The sequence below is a fragment of the Triticum dicoccoides genome, chromosome 3B (genome assembly GCF_002162155.2).
Source record: "Triticum dicoccoides isolate Atlit2015 ecotype Zavitan chromosome 3B, WEW_v2.0, whole genome shotgun sequence".
Classification (NCBI taxonomy): domain Eukaryota; kingdom Viridiplantae; phylum Streptophyta; class Magnoliopsida; order Poales; family Poaceae; genus Triticum; species Triticum dicoccoides.
Window position 1 is genome coordinate 121,793,901 of NC_041385.1, and position 17,355 is coordinate 121,811,255.

General features: G+C 43.0%; 1 protein-coding gene across 1 annotated transcript; it reads right to left on the reverse strand.

Annotated features, from left to right (window-relative positions):
- Positions 1 to 1,874: 1,874 nt before the first annotated feature.
- Positions 1,875 to 16,724, reverse strand: LOC119275097. Its single transcript, XM_037555881.1, has 22 exons — positions 15,654 to 16,724; positions 14,503 to 14,618; positions 13,788 to 13,996; positions 11,834 to 11,953; positions 11,625 to 11,753; positions 11,414 to 11,539; positions 10,827 to 10,882; positions 10,631 to 10,730; positions 10,427 to 10,544; positions 7,684 to 7,893; positions 7,289 to 7,598; positions 6,222 to 6,315; positions 5,807 to 5,915; positions 5,178 to 5,449; positions 4,928 to 5,055; positions 4,518 to 4,752; positions 3,825 to 4,013; positions 3,457 to 3,743; positions 3,187 to 3,367; positions 2,854 to 3,096; positions 2,641 to 2,723; positions 1,875 to 2,504 (listed from the first exon to the last, which is right to left on the reverse strand). The coding sequence occupies exons 1-22, from the start codon at positions 16,496 to 16,498 to the stop codon at positions 2,357 to 2,359; spliced, it is 4,308 nt and encodes a 1,435-aa protein (XP_037411778.1). The 5' UTR covers positions 16,499 to 16,724; the 3' UTR covers positions 1,875 to 2,356.
- Between the last annotated feature and the right edge of the window lie 631 nt (positions 16,725 to 17,355).

Sequence of the window (17,355 nt, forward strand, 5' to 3'; positions counted from 1 at the left end):
ATGCAAGTTATTTTTTGACACGCAAACTTCACCGAAAAACAAGGGAGCATGTGTTGACACCAGATATTGGCATGGCCAAAAATTTAATTAAGATGGCCTCATATAAAAAAGTCCTCAACATGAAAAGGTTATGTATCGTCAAAGTGAGCAACTTTGATGTTTGGGTCATCGTCATCCGATCACATCTCAGGGGTTGAAGTTGTGCTTGAAATACTGAGATATGATATTCGGGGTATTGTTTGGACGATTACGCATCCAAGAAGACCTCAGATGAAAAGGTGTTCTACATGGAATGTCTTCATCTCGTCGGGGCGATTGATTTTTATATTTGGATCATCTTCATCCGAGCCCATATGCATCCTCGATGGCCAAAATAGTTCTTGTAGTGGTAGAAGAGTTTCAGGACGGTCGTACGAAGGCCCAGATGGTTAGTCAGAGAAGAATTTCGTCCAAATCATCTGGCTAGGTACCCGGATGTTTGAGTAATTATGCGACCAATATTCCATACTTTCTCTACTGCAGATGTTGGAAAATAGGCCAAAACACCTTCAAGATGACCTTGAATCAAAATAAACGTTCAACATGAAAGTTGTTCGTCTCGTCGAAACGGTTAAATTTGCATTTAGGCGCATCTCCATCTGAGGTCGTATTTGGCCTGTAGAATCCAAAAACCAAATTGTTGTCTCGGGAATACCTAAATCCGAGTTCGGTTAATTTTGGAAGGATTTGGACAGGATTTTGGAGTCCTTTTTTTGTACAGGAAGTCCACACACCTGTTTTATAGACAATAGGTGACAGCCAATTGAACAATACACAATCGACTAACTCATCTACCACTTTTTACCTTTAACTATTTCATTGTTTTTCTTCCTCATTCTTCGTTCGTTCTTCTTGCTGCAGGGCGGCGAACCTCGAGGCTCTAGTGGCGATCAGACCGGCCTAGGGCAGCCCATAGTCGCCACGCGCCCTGACAGGGTTCCTCCCGCGCGTGTGGGGTTTTGGGTCCACAAAAGCTCCCGCCGGATTGCTTGCGTACCACGCTTCCGGCCGGGTCTCCTTCGACGTGAGTTGCGGTGCATCACCCCCGGCATCGAGGGTACACGGTGACAAGTTCGTGTGAGAACACATCCATGACCATTGATTGGCATCTTCATCTTCTTCCTCCATGAACGAACAGATCGAGCTGATGTCGTGACTGAACCATAACCATGTGGTGTCACTGGTGGGGTACTGCCCGAAGCGACAGGGGTGGCAGCTAGAGCATGGGAGTGCCTGGACGACCTCAACACGACATGGACCGGGAAATGCCCGTCGGCATGGCACTATGCGCGGCGAGGGGGCTCAAGTACCTCCACACGACGGCACCGCGCATCTTCCACCGGGACATCAGGTCCCACCAACATCCTACTCGACGAACGGTTTAGGGCTAGGATCATGGACTTGTTATGTCCAAGTGCCTGACAAATCACCATTTTCTAAAATTTCCTAAATGCTATTTACTAAAAAATTTGAAAAAATGGTAGTTTTCCAGAGGTCTAGCCCGAATTGTGCTAGTTTTACTGTCAGGAGGGAGAGTCGGCTCGTGAGGAGGATCACATTCTTTCCTCAAACTATGACCAACTACATAGGTCCACAATAGCTTCAGTGAACCAAACAATGTTCTACACACGAGATGTCACACTACATGCGATCACGCATCAGGTCCTTTTGTTTACAGGAAATCACCTATCATGTTCTGGTAAGCTACATGAGCAGCCAATTTGCAAGAACATGAACCATGAGAATCGTTGTACCGTGCATTCAAAATGATTATTCAGAATTCACAACTTCAATCCACCTGTCAAGGTCCACAACAGAAATCAGCTCATTTAAAAGAGATAGAACATACAACTTGATGATATGAACCTTGCTACTATTTGTTAATGAAAACCATGAGGCGTGTTAGTTCTTGTTTTATACAGTCAAGATACAACTCAAGTTACACACTGATGCCATGCCCAGCTCAACACAAGGGGCAAGGTCATAACAGTAACACAACAGCAACAACAAGCACAAACAACAAAATGACATCCCCCCCTCTCTTCAGTTAGCTTGGGTATTTGTTTTTAACTCTATGGTGTCTAAATCCTACAAAGAATGGATCGAGAACACCTTTATATATACAAACAGAACACAGGTTGTGTGCCTGCATATGATTAAACAAGGGGCGAGGAAGTATGCATATATAGCACTGTAGTTGCTTCTTTGGCCTGGTCAATAAAGAAAGGCCGAGCTGCCCCCACTCCTTTTCTTTTATCAACTCCCAAAAAATCGAGTTGTAAAAAGCTATCAAAAGCACCTCTGTTAAAACCGGATGTCACGACTGCCAGAATATGTTCGGGTCCTTGCTGTATACCGCTTGGTCTTGGATCTCTAGATTACCCACATGCCAATCAACAAGCCTTGCTTGGATGCATTTCAACAACATGAGTCCAGTCGGAAACAGCCACCAGCCGCTTTCATCCCTGCATAGGATTTCAAAATGTGCAATAAATGACAGGATAAAGAACATGCAAGCAAAAGATGAGGTCGCTCACCTAATATAATTGAGTTTACAAACATGCATATAAGTTTGTGCTTAGCAGAGAAAATTATTCTTACGTTCCAAGGTTCCATGGCTGTGTGCTTGGATGTCTCTTGGTTGATGACTTATAGTGTACGAATCCGCATATCAAAGCCACAACCTGAACATGCATGTCAAGCAAGTTATGGAAATATAACAGAAGTAAACTTTGGTATAGCCAAGCAAAATCATACTATTGCAGATATCAGTGACCAATACAAATAGAGTCCTAAAACATTCCGAGTACTTACAACATTAACCAGTGAAGTAATGTTCCACAATGCATATACACGAGCAAGGCCTGCTGATCGCCGTGGTCCATGACTAAAAAGAGCATTTATTCCAGCAGGGAAAGGCGACAGTATCGCAAGAGGAAGAACAAACAGAACTAAGAGAACGTCGGCCATTGAGTATGAGTATAGCTGGAGAAAAGTAAGCAACACTAAGCTGAAATCCGCCAGGAGCAATATTGAGATTACTAAGCCAACAAGATCCTGCAATTAAAAACGAATGAATGATAAGTGCAAAATTACATAATTCAGTCATAATCATTCTATTAAGCTGAAATGGTAGCATAGACAAACCTGATGCCCAACTGGTTTAGAGTTGTGCAAGATAAGAGAAAACGGGTACAGAAAATCTCTCCTGTCTTTAAGTGTCCGTAAGGTAGTACTATCTAGAATGCCACCAGTAATCCTTTTCCGCATAAGAGCATCCTTAATCCTTGAGCGGCTTAGTTGAGCATCAGCAAGCATGTCCTGCACTCTGCATGATGCAATAGAACATTATAAATAAATATAGCTTAGCAAGAAAAATGACAAATGCTGAGGACCAGCAGATAAATAATAACTCACGGCGAATGCTGCTCTATTTTAATTCTTGGGCTGCCATCAAGTTCAGCAGTCACTGGTTCTCCCTCGACAGTGTAAACAACAAGACCCAGTTGGCAATACCCTAATGCTGTAGCTTGGAACCACGCAAGATCGACACGGACACCATTCACGCCCAAAGCAGGATCCGCATGAGTTTCAAGCCAATTAAGGACAGGAAGAAATGTTGCTTTGAGATTTCCACGTCGAACCAAACGCAACTGAGCATTCAATCCAGCTACAAGACGGTGCCATATCCAAGGTTGCACAGCCTGTGAATTGGAAATAACATCAGGCTCTAAGAAAAACTCTGCAGCATGAACAACGCAGCTTGGAAGATCTTAAACTCATACCTGGCTCATAAGACTGGTCAGCACACTGTCACTATGAAGTGAAAATGGAGCCATGTAACTTCCATCACCACCAAAAATCAAGGACATCGGAAACCTTTGACGAAGTCTAGGAGGAAGATCAGGCCTTTTCTCATCTCCACCAAGGAAGAAATCTAAATATCCCAACATTAGATCTGGGGTTGCAGTCACCTGCAGATTAGATTAACAGGCATATCTTAGTTTCAATCGTGACTCAAAAGATATTGTTTCAGTCTAAAAAGAGTAAATGAAGAACGCTAAAGTTGTCTTACTTCACACCTGTCCAAAATATTCTCTCAAATGGTTTATCTGAAACTTGAATTTACTCCCTGTTGATATTCCTAAATTTATGCATGATGGTCCGTATTTATATTATTTTAAACATCAACAATCAAGCTAACAACATTTACTACTTGCCTATCTATCCATCATAAAAACTTTAAAAGTACAATTTTTATCTGCCCACCCTCAGAGGATATTTCATCAGTTACAAGATGAACAGTTAGTTTCAAAGTGCAACTGGAAGTCATCTCAATTTTCTGACAGGAAAACACAATGATGGGTACAATTAGTAAGACTAGCAAAAGAAAATATCAAAGACAAGTTTATACGATCATTCCACAACATCTAGTGATTGCTGTTTTTAGATACGAAGTGAAATGCAGAGTAACGGACCTTGAGACCTTCATAAAGCGCACGGGAACGGCAAGACCGTAAGCATGAATGATCATACTCAGAGCGAACAAATTCACGAAGTCTTTGTAATTTTTTTCTTCTACGCCACTGTTGCCATGACCAAGCCAAAGGGTATGCAAGTATACAAAGGATACTGTAAATTGATCCTTCCCACCACTGATAAGCTGCAAGTGTGTTTATCTCATCGACAAACCGATTAAATGCATCCTCATACCTGAAAATTCAGAGACAGCACAAATAAGCATGAATTGTATCATTTCAATAGAATATCCAACAGCCAAGGTATATTTGAATCATAGCAGTGAACCACCAAAGCACTGGGGACTGCTGAACAAAATGATCAGAAAGACTAAATCAAAGCGGCTAGGTTTGAAGACAAGCATGCATACACAATCTCTGTAATCTGTTCTGCTGGGGTGTGTGGGAGATGCCAAGGTTCACTGAAGGTGTTTGGGCCCATGAAATACATCCTGTGTACATGACCATGTGATTCTTCAGCTCTATTAGTTTCCAAGACCTGCAACAATAGCAAAACTTCAATTTTAATTCGGCATGTTCGTTTTCTCAACAACAACAAAAACAGCCTTCATATGGTATTTAAACCAAATATGAGCTGGAACGGCAGAATCTATACAGTACCTCATTTAGTGATTCTAGGAAAGGGAAGGAGTGATCAATCTGCGACCCTTGTTGAGTTGGTGCTGGCCCGGGTAACTCATCAGTGCCAGCAAATTTCATCCGAGCAACACTTAAAACAAGAGCTAACAAAATAAGAAGGCCTGAAAGAAGTAGACCAAATAACCAAGGTCCCCCAAAAGTGTATATTAACTCTTCAAGAGCAGTATAACAGTGAGGCATGCGATATCTGTCTGACACACATATGTACGGGCATGGAGTTTCAGCAGCCCCTCCTATCAAACATAAGCTCCAGTTAGAATATTCAAGAAAAAAATTAAGTGCCTCATACTTACAGAACCTGAAAGTGAGTTTTTTGTTCGAAGCAATCAATATAACACAAAGGAAACATAGGAGAAATAACTAGTAGCAAGAAAAAAGATTCTAGATTCGAATCTAATGCCTAGTTGCAGGGATATTTCGAAAGAAGTAAAACTGATTACTTAGGTTGCACTTATACAACCTCCGTCTGGAATTAACCGTCAGTGAAATGAGTGTATGTAGGCGCGTTTTCTAGATACACTATTTCAGCGACAGTTTCCAGACGGAGGGAGTACTATATATCACACCATAATTAATATAGAAAGAATTACCTCGGACACTTGTGTACACGGCACGGCGAGGAAGTTCGCCTGAAGGGCACGGAAAGCAGAGAGATTTTGAAGATCCAGTAACATTCTTGTATGTTCCCAAAGGGCATTCCTGCATTTTCCAAAGGAACACCTCCACATTAACAACATAATTACAGTTCACATATGCATATAGCCACCAATACACAATTAGAAATGGATTGCTCAGTGTTTTACTACTTTTGATAAATGTGGTGATGGACACATGGACTGATTTAAGCACTATCATGATAGTGAACTACAACCTCCGTCCCAAAATATAAGACGTTTTTGCAGTTCAAATTTGACCTGCAACAACGTCTTATATTTTGGGACAGATGTAGTAACAAGTTAATGCAAATAATACAAGACACAGGGGGTACACGTTTATGGCAAATACCTTGCAAAATGTACCATAAAGACCTTTTGGACAAGCTCTTCCTGTAACTGTTCCATTCTCACCAGGGAATCCTGGCCCTTTGCTGATTCCTCCGCTGCACAAGAATATACAATCAGCAACGTAACAATATATATAACAACTGCTGTTGATGGAAGGAAAATGTACAAAACTCAAGCATTGCATCATGCACATCACAAGTTCACACAACTCAGACCCAAATTATAGAATTTGATCATAGCATGCATAAAATAAACACAACTCAATTACACATCCACCTTGGATAAATCAAAATACTGCAAGACATGGATTTCCTTTAAATACATCCAAATTTGATCATAATTGAAATGTCCCGAAATTGATGGAATCACATATTATCTTATTTTAATTTTTAAGTAATGATGTTTCTGATATCTTACGGTGCCTTCAAACCAACAAGCATACTTTCCTTTTTGTGGTGGCAAAGGATGCATAAACATACAAACGCCATCACGCCCGCGCTCCCAGGTGAGTGGCCCCACTATAACACAAGCACAGAGGATCCACAAGTGTCACAAAGTTCACAGTGAAGCACACTCGAACGCATACACGAGTCTGAACCTAATTTCAATAGTTTATTTTCTGCAAATTCATCTGTACTACATATACAATGATACATAGACAAAATAAAAGCCTATGATACAAGAGCCATCTATACCACATACAGTTCGAACGCACATGATGCAGGGAGTTAAACTCCAAATGTTAAAAGGTACGAGAAGGGGGGGAAATAGCACACAACCTACAAACTTGAACTGTAATTCGGCTATTTCTTGGCCTCGTCATCACAATAACATCACCATAACAAAATTAAACTAGACATGAAGAGTAGCCAAATATAGATTTCAAGTATTGCAAGATTAGATTTGAACAACCAAAAATAATAAATTCCCTAATACCATCAACACCAGATGGTATGTCCTCAATTGCCAAACATACTGCAAATCCAGAGTAGCCTGTATATAGTTTTGCACATCCATCCAGGAAAACAGAACATTAGAAGTAATATTAGAGAAAAGATCAAATCAGACCTTGCAAGTATTGATCCTTTAATAGCTGCAACAGGAACATACTCATCTCCAGTAGGAATGTTAGACCAGTGAAAGTGAATCCTTCCCCCTCCACCCCCACCGCTGCCAGCTCTACCAAAGCCACCAACACTCGAAAGGACGGAACTCTCTGCTAGGGACAAAGTGCGCACAAATAGAAGAACAGTGCCCCCAGAACCACCACCAGGTCCAATGGAGGAATTAGTTACAGCATCAGTCAAACTACCACCATTTGATTCTATTGTACCGTAGAGCGTGAGACTTGGTAGAGAATACTCCCATGAGCCTAACACTGGAATACAGTCACAACAACCATAAGACACAAGTTTTTGAGACCTATTAAACTAAATATGGTCAACCATGGATATATGTGTTACCTATTATACCACCACCAGCTGTGGAAAGCCCTGTTGAGTCATTGCCACTTCCACTGCCAAGTTCACAAGGCAAATCGGCATTACCATATGTAGGTCCACCCTCAGCACGGCTTCCATTAACAAAACTGTTCCCCCCTTTACCACCGTGTCCACCACCACCGCTTAGGCCGCTACTTAATAATCTTCCTCGTCCTATTCCACTTTTGCAGCCTGAAGTCATAAGAAATGGAAATGAAGAAACTGAGACGAAATAGTTTGAAACATATGCTAATATAAAGCACCATGAAGTAAAATAGCATGGACAAAATACACGGTTCTCCTCATGCCCCGCAAAGGGGTTTACACCAGCTTATCAAGCTGAGACCAACAGAGAAATGATAAGCAATTCATGTGGCAAATAAGGGAAATCTGGGTGTCCATTCATTTCAGGATTTCCATCTATTTATCAACAACAACAACAACAACAAAGCCTTTAGTCCAAACAAGTTGGGGTAGGCTAGAGGTGAAACCCATAAGATCTCGCAACCAACTCATGGCTCTGGCACATGGATAGCAAGCTTCCACGCACCCCTGTCCATAGCTAGCTCTTTGTCGATACTCCAATCCTTCAGGTCTCTCTTAACGGACTCCTCCCATGTCAAAATCGGTCGACCCCGCCCTCTCTTGACATTCTCCGCACGCTTTAGCCGTCCGCTATGCACTGGAGCTTCTGGAGGCCTGCGCTGAATATGCCCAAACCATCTCAAACGATGTTGGACAAGCTTCTCCTCAATTGGTGCTACCCCAACTCTATCTCGTATATCATCATTCCGGACTCGATCCTTCCTCGTGTGGCCACACATCCATCTCAACATACGCATCTCCGCCACATCTAACTGTTGAACATGTCGCCTTTTAGTTGGCCAACACTCCGCGCCATACAACATTGCGGGTCGAACCGCCGTCCTGTAGAACTTGCCTTTTAGCTTTTGTGGCACTCTCTTGTCACAGAGAATGCCAGAAGCTTGGCGCCACTTCATCCATCCGGCTTTGATTCGATGGTTCACATCTTCATCAATACCCCCATCCTCCTGCAACATTGACCCCAAATACCGAAAGGTGTCCTTCCGAGGTACCACCTGGCCATCAAGGCTAACCTCCTCCTCCTCACAGCTAGTAGTACTGAAACCGCACATCATGTACTCGGTTTTAGTTCTACTAAGCCTAAACCCTTTCGATTCCAAGGTTTGTCTCCATAACTCTAACTTCCTATTTACCCCCGTCCGTCAACTAGCACCACATCATCCGCAAAGAGCATACACCATGGGATATCTCCTTGTATACCCCTTGTGACCTCATCCATCACCAATGCAAAAAGATAAGGGCTCAAAGCTGACCCCTGATGCAGTCCTATCTTAATCGGGAAGTCATCGGTGTCGACATCACTTGTTCGAACACTTGTCACAACATTATTGTACATGTCCTTGATGAGGGTAATGTACTTTGCTGGGACTTTGTGTTTCTCCAAGGCCCACCACATGACATTCCGCGGTATCTTATCATAGGCCTTCTCCAAGTCAATGAACACCATATGCAAGTCCTTCTTATGCTCCCTATATCTCTCCATAAGTTGTCGTACCAAGAAAATGGCTTCCATGGTCGACCTCCCAGGCATGAAACCAAACTGATTTTTGGTCACGCTTGTCATTCTTCTTAAGCGGTGCTCAATGACTCTCTCCCATAGCTTCATTGTATGGCTCATCAGCTTAATTCCACGGTAATTAGTACAACTCTGAACATCCCTTAAAAATGGTGAAGGTATGAACGCATTATTCAAAGACTGCTTCCTAAGGACAGAATAGAGAGGTTCATTGAAATATATGAGATATAAAAGAAGACAATAAAAATGGATGACGAAGCAAACAAGAGCTGTGCGTCTATTATTCCCATTGCAGCCAACAGAAAAAGCATGCGTCTAATATTTACACAAGGCAAACATTCCTGAAAGCAGAGAGAAATACTCCATTCTACAGCGTTCAATGTGCATGAGGTACAAAGAGGGGCTGTGTACTCATAATGAAATTTAGTGTACTTCCACATGAAGCTTATTTACTTTAAATGAGTAATCTTAGATAATCATGAATTAAAAATTGCAACTTCAAATGAATGGGAGGGTAACTAATTAATGTTACATTTATTTTTGTTAGTGGGTTCCACATGTAGTGTTCTTAGTTATTGAGGATGTACCGGCATTGCCTATCCATGGCCCACCTCACATGTATTGGCTGTATTTACCATATATTCAATCAAAATCAATACCTGATTTTCCCTATAAAGAAGTTGAACCATCTAAATGCAATTCTCTGCAGTATAGATAGAGGTTTCCGTACCAAAGCGCCAAAATCGGCATCGGGTATTATCAGCATTAGACTGCTTATTTTGTGCTCATATGGTTGGAATACAATATAACATATATTTGCTACTGAAAACAACAAAATAGACCACTAAATTTTGACAAACTGGCTGAATCTTAAAAATTAATGTTAGCATGTGTTGGAAGTTACATAGTCGTAATATTAGAGTGTTCTGAAAGACTTAATAAGCAAGCAGCTCTAGAATTTTCTACAGTATATTTTAATCGTATAGCTGATCAATACGGGCTGGTCTACTCACAGGATCCACAGGATAAATCAAGGTGCCCCTAAAAGTGAGGGCCAAAAGTCAACTGCATATTCTGGCAGACAAAAGGAAGATAGCACATTACCCAATCCTGTTGTGCTGATAGTCCCAGATGTGTGAACAGTAACACTTCTTGCCCTATTGAAATGAATTACAGTTCCTTGTATGAGACCCCAGACATCAATGTCTTCTACGCGGCATACCTAAAGGGAAGAGGGGTAGTAATGCTTATGTTACCAATAAAGTAGCCTAATATACATCACACCGGAAAGATAAAGAACCAGTGTACCTGGAGAGTAAATGACAGTGAAGAATTCAGATTGCAATCTTCTGGTGGATGAATTATTTCTACAGGGCAACTCTCATCTTCACAGTTCAGCTTTGGGGACCTAATAGATGTACAAAATTTACAGCTCATTAACGAGCAAAAAACTTTCCAGCACTGGAAATATGTCAATGCAATAGTTGAAGGTTGAAGTATTTACACATCGCCGTTACTTCCATTTACAAGTGGACCCCGTAAAATGGAGCCAGGTCCAACCTACAAAATATATAACATTATAGGTACTTCTTTCAGTAGTTACAGAAAGGCTGGTTACCTCATGAAGCAACTTACGCAACATCAAATCAGTATAGTTACTAGTAATAACTCAAAATCATAAGTACAGGAGAAAATAGACAGCAGAGAGGACTCATCAAGGAAATAGAATTAACTATCACACCAAAGTTGAAAATATGAGCCATCTTAATCAGGACATCTCTATAAATAACACCTATTTAAATACAGCATATTGGGTTGATTAAAGTGGGCAGACAAAAGAAAGGCTATATACAATAAACAAAAATGTAAACTGCATTGAGGAAAAGTTTTCATCTGCAGCTGAATAAGTATGACAAGGATATTTGACACGAGTAAAATATATAGAAAACAGGAAACAAGGTTGTTGCTTATAAATAGAATATGCAGTGATGGGCTAAAAAGTAAAAATGAATATGCAAAATAACATGTAGATACAAACAAATATTTGGATAAAGAAACAGAACATGTTATGCTGAAGGATATCTATCATACCCGTATGCTGTAGAACAGTGACAAAATAAGACGTGGTGCCTCGATTATGTCTCCATCTCCAGATAAGTTCAGCAGACCTTGACCGCGAACTCCAAGATTAGCGGTAGAATGTATCACAGATGATTCCTGACAAATATACAAGAAATCGATGTGCGTAAATAAAAGCAGCAAAAGGGAAAAAAGAGTCAATGACAGTGGGCCGATAATGGACCTTCAGGACTATCAAATTGCTAGCATCCAGTAAGGACGTCGCAACTACGGAATCTCCACCACCATTAATAAGCATTCTGGAGTTCCACATAAGGAGCATCTTAACAGACATTCTCAAAGCACCGAACACCTACAAAAGTTCAAAATAGTGTGACATATGTAAAACTGATGCACCAGAAAGACAGCAAATAACAAGAACAGCTAAATCACCTTGATTGTTGAGTCACTCATAAGAAGCTCCTCAGCCATCAGTTCAAACTCCGAGTATGGATAACCGGTCAATCCAAACGTCAGAACAGCACCAGATTTTAGGCTAAGTTGCCCTTGAACCTGAAAAATAAAAATAATTGGTACCATACTATTTTCAAATACTTTGAAGAAACATGGAGTTATTGCCTTATTATAAGGGAACTGCAACTTGCATCATATATATGAGTGAATTTCACAAAATCACAACGCTTCAGGAGAGCTCGTGTCAATTTACCACAACTTTTAGGTTTTCTGTCGCAAAACCACAAGTTCAGTGCTAATGATTCCAGTGTTTTCAAGGCGCACTCCAACCGTGAGGCGCCACGCCCTCCTTAGACAGCAGCTTAAGGCGTGGACTTTGAGGCACGTAGGGCGTCGCCTGGGCCAAGATGGACATCATAGCCAAAGCAGCAACGAGCGGGAATCAGAGCCCTCGAGCGGGAAATTGGTGTAAGGAGGAGAAAGAGAAGCAAACCATACTAAACGATTAAGAGCAGAGCTCTCTTGGTTTCTCCTCTCTGGATACGTAGGCGGCGGTTGGCAACTGCAACTTGAGCACCACCTTCCATGGCTCAGATCTGCGCGGGCGGCCTCATCCTCTCAAGTCTCCTCCTCTGGCACAGCCCAATGAGGTCACGGGGTCACCAAGTCGTCTTCAAGAGCGTGCTTAACCGCAGCCACTCTGGTAAAGGCTCCACTTCTTCTTTTCTCCTCCGCCTCTACTTCTCCTCATCTGCTGCTCCTTCTCCGCATATGATTCTCCACGGCTCCACCACAAGGCCATAGCCACACCACCTTGCTGCTCTCCTTACCCATGCATCTCTTCACTCCTCTGCTTTCTCCTCCTCTTCCCCTGCCTATACTGTTCCCATCTTCTCTGACCCATTTGGCCTTTGCCCATCTCTTTGTATTGCTACAGTGCCAAAGTGTCCCCTGCTCTGATGGAAGCTGCGGCTACGGCTGTTGATGCTTATGATATGTCCAATGATCCTAGGCAAAGACCTACATCCTACGATCCAGCTTTGCTGCCAGTTATCATGTTATGCAACCCATGGTACATTTTGTTAATGCTAGTCATTAAATCTCCTAGTTGGCTGCCATATATTATGTGTGTGTGTGTGTCTAAGGCGTCACCTCGCCTTACGGTTTAAGAGCTTAAAAGGTGAGGCAGTGCTACAGCGCCTCGCCTCGCCTTACCACCTTAAAAACATTGAATGATTCACACAAGACCAAAAATCCCCATTAATGTCAAAACTGGCCGTCACTTGCTACAGTGGCGACAATGGAGTTAACCCGTGTGTTACCCCCAAACCAGGCGTTAACAAAATAATACCCATTTTGGGAAAGATCCGTCTCGTTTGGATTTGCAGTTTGAGATAATCATCTTTCCGAAGTTCTCTGCCGTAATTTCCTTAACTTTGACTGAAAAATCAGAGTTTCCAGAAAAAACTTGTGTGAGTCAGCTCCAACACTACTTCAGCATGCATATCAAATGGGCATGGGAGCATGAAATCATGAAAAGGAAATATATTTGCAAGGAAGCGGGAGCACAAACCCCACAAGACACCTCAACAAATGTTGGAGTGCTTTGTTCACACGATATTAACGCAGAGGAGAATGCCAAATGTAAATCACAGTGCTTCCTTGGTTGTAAAGTAGCATATGTAGTGGCATAGCATTTGTGATAAATAGATAATACAACAGATGATTAAAAATAAAAATATCAAATATATATATATCCTGCTGCTTTTTTAGAGCATAGATAAATTAAAGACGAATTGAAGCACGATTCACCCAAACTGTCATGGTCAGAGCGCTAGAGCATTAAACAGACCCATGCCAGGGAAGTGGCATTACTGAAGACGCCATAACCGGTAGAGCATTAATCACTATAATACTGCAAAGCATTGTGTACCTGAACACGACTCCAGAGCAAGGGCACAACAACTTTGGCATGATTCCTGATGTTAACATTTGTCCATAGTGGCTGATTTGGGAAGTCCAACAGAAGAGTGTCAGTCTGTGTACTCATGTTATTGTTGTTAACATCAAGACTCTTAGGTACTGCATCATAAAGAGTTCCAGCAGCTCCTGCATTATCTGGGCAGCCCGAACTCATTCCACCTGGCAAATTAACACACTTTAAATGCAAACGCAAATAAAACATTAAATCAATAGGGTTATCTAGACACTGCATTCATCCCTAAATCAATAAGGAAGTTGCTCAAGAGTACTCAAAACTGGGAACTTCACTAGCACTTCATCTAATAAACATGTTAAAACCTAAGAGCAAGCATACAAAAGGAGTAGACGTGTAGTAGCATACCATGCTTCCATGGCTGAATAGTGAATATTATTGTATTTGAGACAAACAGTGCAGAGCATTCAGGTGATCATGTCTCTTGCAAATGCAGAGTTGCTAAGCTAAATTTAGGAATGCAAGAACATAGAAAAATGTGGTAAATATGGGTACACAACTATATATGAGTGTCAGCGAGTGCACCAGAGCAACAAGGTGTAATAGCATACAGTCAGCAAATTTGTACTACCAACTTGTCAGAGCCATAAGGGATGATGACTTGTGAACAAAAGATAAATCTGCATCAAATATTCAGATTTGAAAAAGTTACCATGAACAAATATCTGGGTGTCATCATGCCTACTGAAAACATTAATAGAAACCCGTCCTCCACCACCCCCAGCCAAACCGTTGCCTCCAGAAGCACTGATTTTGCCAGCACCATGCCTGTCGCCAACAAAAGATCAGAGGGGGAAAACCTGCACGTACTCACTAGAATACTGGCATACATAGTCAAAGGACTTGCAACAAAAGCAAAATAGCATTAGTCAAACTATAAGAGGAAAGGCACCGGAAATTTTTCAGTTCAAATGGCTCTGGTAATAAAAGTAGCTAGGCGCGCAGCTATAGATAGAAGAATTATTCCTCACTGGTCACACTGGTATAGCACTCAACCAATGATTGCAGTAGAATACCAATTTTAGTACTCCCTCCGTCCGGAAATACTTGTCGTGAAAATGAATGAATCTAGACGTATTTTAGTTATAAATACATCCAATTTTATCCATTTCTCCGACAAGTATTTTGGGACGGTGGGAGTATATATTTGTGTTACTTGAAACTTATTATCAGTAGAAAATCTTTGCTAAATCGACAAACTATTAACTGTATGCGTCATTTCGCTACCACTCATTATCCAGTGTGATCTTCGAGCGAAAGATAATCCCCAAATCCACTTGACAGAGTAACATAGTGACGACAGTGATTATTAATTACATGGTAAACCAAACTAAGTTTCCATTTATTAGCGCATCCCAACATGACAATTTTCAGCACTAGTTCGAACCAGACTACGCTCCTAGAATTCTGAGTACATATTTATGTTCTTTTAGTCATTAAAGTATAATCTACTGTATGAATAATGAATGCAATAATCAATGAAATATAAGCGAAAGGGAACATTTGTCTCTTATATTTTAATTCACTGACCCCGACCCTGAAAGCCCAACTAAGCTCAGTGTAGTTACAAATTTCATGCATCATTATATGACGCAATCACAACACGAACACTGTTATACTCCTAAATCCCAACTAGTTCCTAATCGACAGGACCTACCATCCATCATCGCAGTCTCCAATTTAGGAAACCATTTGCCGATCTTCAAGTTAATGAGTTAAATTAAATAGCTTAACTGCTAGTTGGTCAGCCCAATCGGTAGAAAGGAAGCACGATGGGTATTAAAGCATTTCACGAACACTCACATAGTCTCGGCCTTGATATAGATGCTCCCACCAGAACCACCCCCGCCCTTATCACTGCTATCACCACCATCTGCGAGCACTGTACCATTCATTAGCAGGTCATCCGCAAACAGCCACAAGATACCGCCGCCGACGCCGCCGTAGTCCTTCTCAACACTAGTAGAGCCCCCTTTGCTTCCATAGCTAAACGGGTGCTCGAGGTCTGACCATGCGTAGGCATCACCTCCCCATGAGTCCTCCTGCGACTGCCCATCCTTGACGTAGCAGCTGGCACCTCGGCCGCCGTGACCCCCTCCATCCCCGTGCGTCCCCGTGGGGACGCCGCTGGTGCGGTCAGGCGGATCGCCTGCTAGACCGCTAGTGTTCACAATGACCGTGTCGGCGATTGTGATGTTGGCGGCCGCGAGGGAGACCCACCCGGCGACGACCCGCACGCCGCGGCCGAGACGCACCTCGCCGGAGAGGTTGGCTGATATGACGCACCCGGGCTTCTCGCAGGTCAGGGCCGCACCGGAGTTGAGGACCAGACTGCCGTTGCCGGTGATGTAGACGTCGCCGTCCAGCTGGACCTCTTCGGATAGCTCACAGGTCGTGCTGAAGTCCCCCTTCCCATGGAGGTCCTCAGCGCAGGTCGCCGCCGGCGCCGCCGGCGGCGGCGGCGGCGGCGGCGGCGACGGGGGCGAGTAGTCGTGCCACGTCAGGATCGAGTACGGGTCCGGCTCGGCCCGATCTGACGCCTCCGGCCCGTGGCCCAGGCCGGGGGCGGCACTCCCGAGGCCGAGGGCGACAGCGAGCACCAGCGAGAGGAGGCGGGCCTGGGGGGCGAGACGGGGGTGGGGGGCCATGGGCTGGGACGCATCAGAGTCCAGGCGCTGAGGGGTTAGCGGCAGCCCTAGGGTTTGGGCGCCGCGGTGGTCGCCGCGGTCGCCGGAGATGGCGGGGGCGGCGGCGTGCGTTGCGGGTTGGGTTTGGTGCGCCTAGTCGGGTTTAGTTTTCTCTCTCCCCTTTCTGCTTTTTCTCGCCCTCGGCGTAATGGATGGGAGGGACTGTGGAAGGGGGGCGAGGAGAGTGGGGGGAGGAGGCGCCCGGGGCGTCGGATCCGCTTCACGATTCGCGACAGTGGTACGTGGTGGTTCGGTTTTGTATGTGGACTGCGGTAGAGACAAGTGGAGCAGAACACGCCGCTTTTTCACTTGTCCTTTTCCATGTTTTTACTTCTTTCCTTGTGGTTTGGATGGATAGAAAAAAGTTCATGTTTCTTTTTATAAGCGATTGGCTTCACTTTAGATTTTTTATCGTAATTTCTCTCTTACCGTGTAAGAAATGTATTCTAGTTATTTGGATGTTTTGAGTCATTATTATCTAAAAAAGTAACAAATATTGTCTTTCTCTACAACTAACTTACAAATGTATTCTAGACTAGAAGTGATTGCTTCTCGAATAATTGAAATTCCCAGGAGTAGGTCTAAATTTTTACCAACCAACTCTCTTTATGACGTGTGCTCAATTTGTAGAATTAGACGAGGCAGAAGCATGCAAGATGTGAGTGAATGGGTGACGAGGGTCGATAGTTAGGGTTTCAGGGCTTCACAAGACTGTTACGTTTAGAGATGAGGGGCACCTTCGTCCATATAAGAGAGAAAAATGTGTCCCTCGGTGTCGGAGTTCTGATAGGATATTCGGTGGTGATGGTTGGGCACAA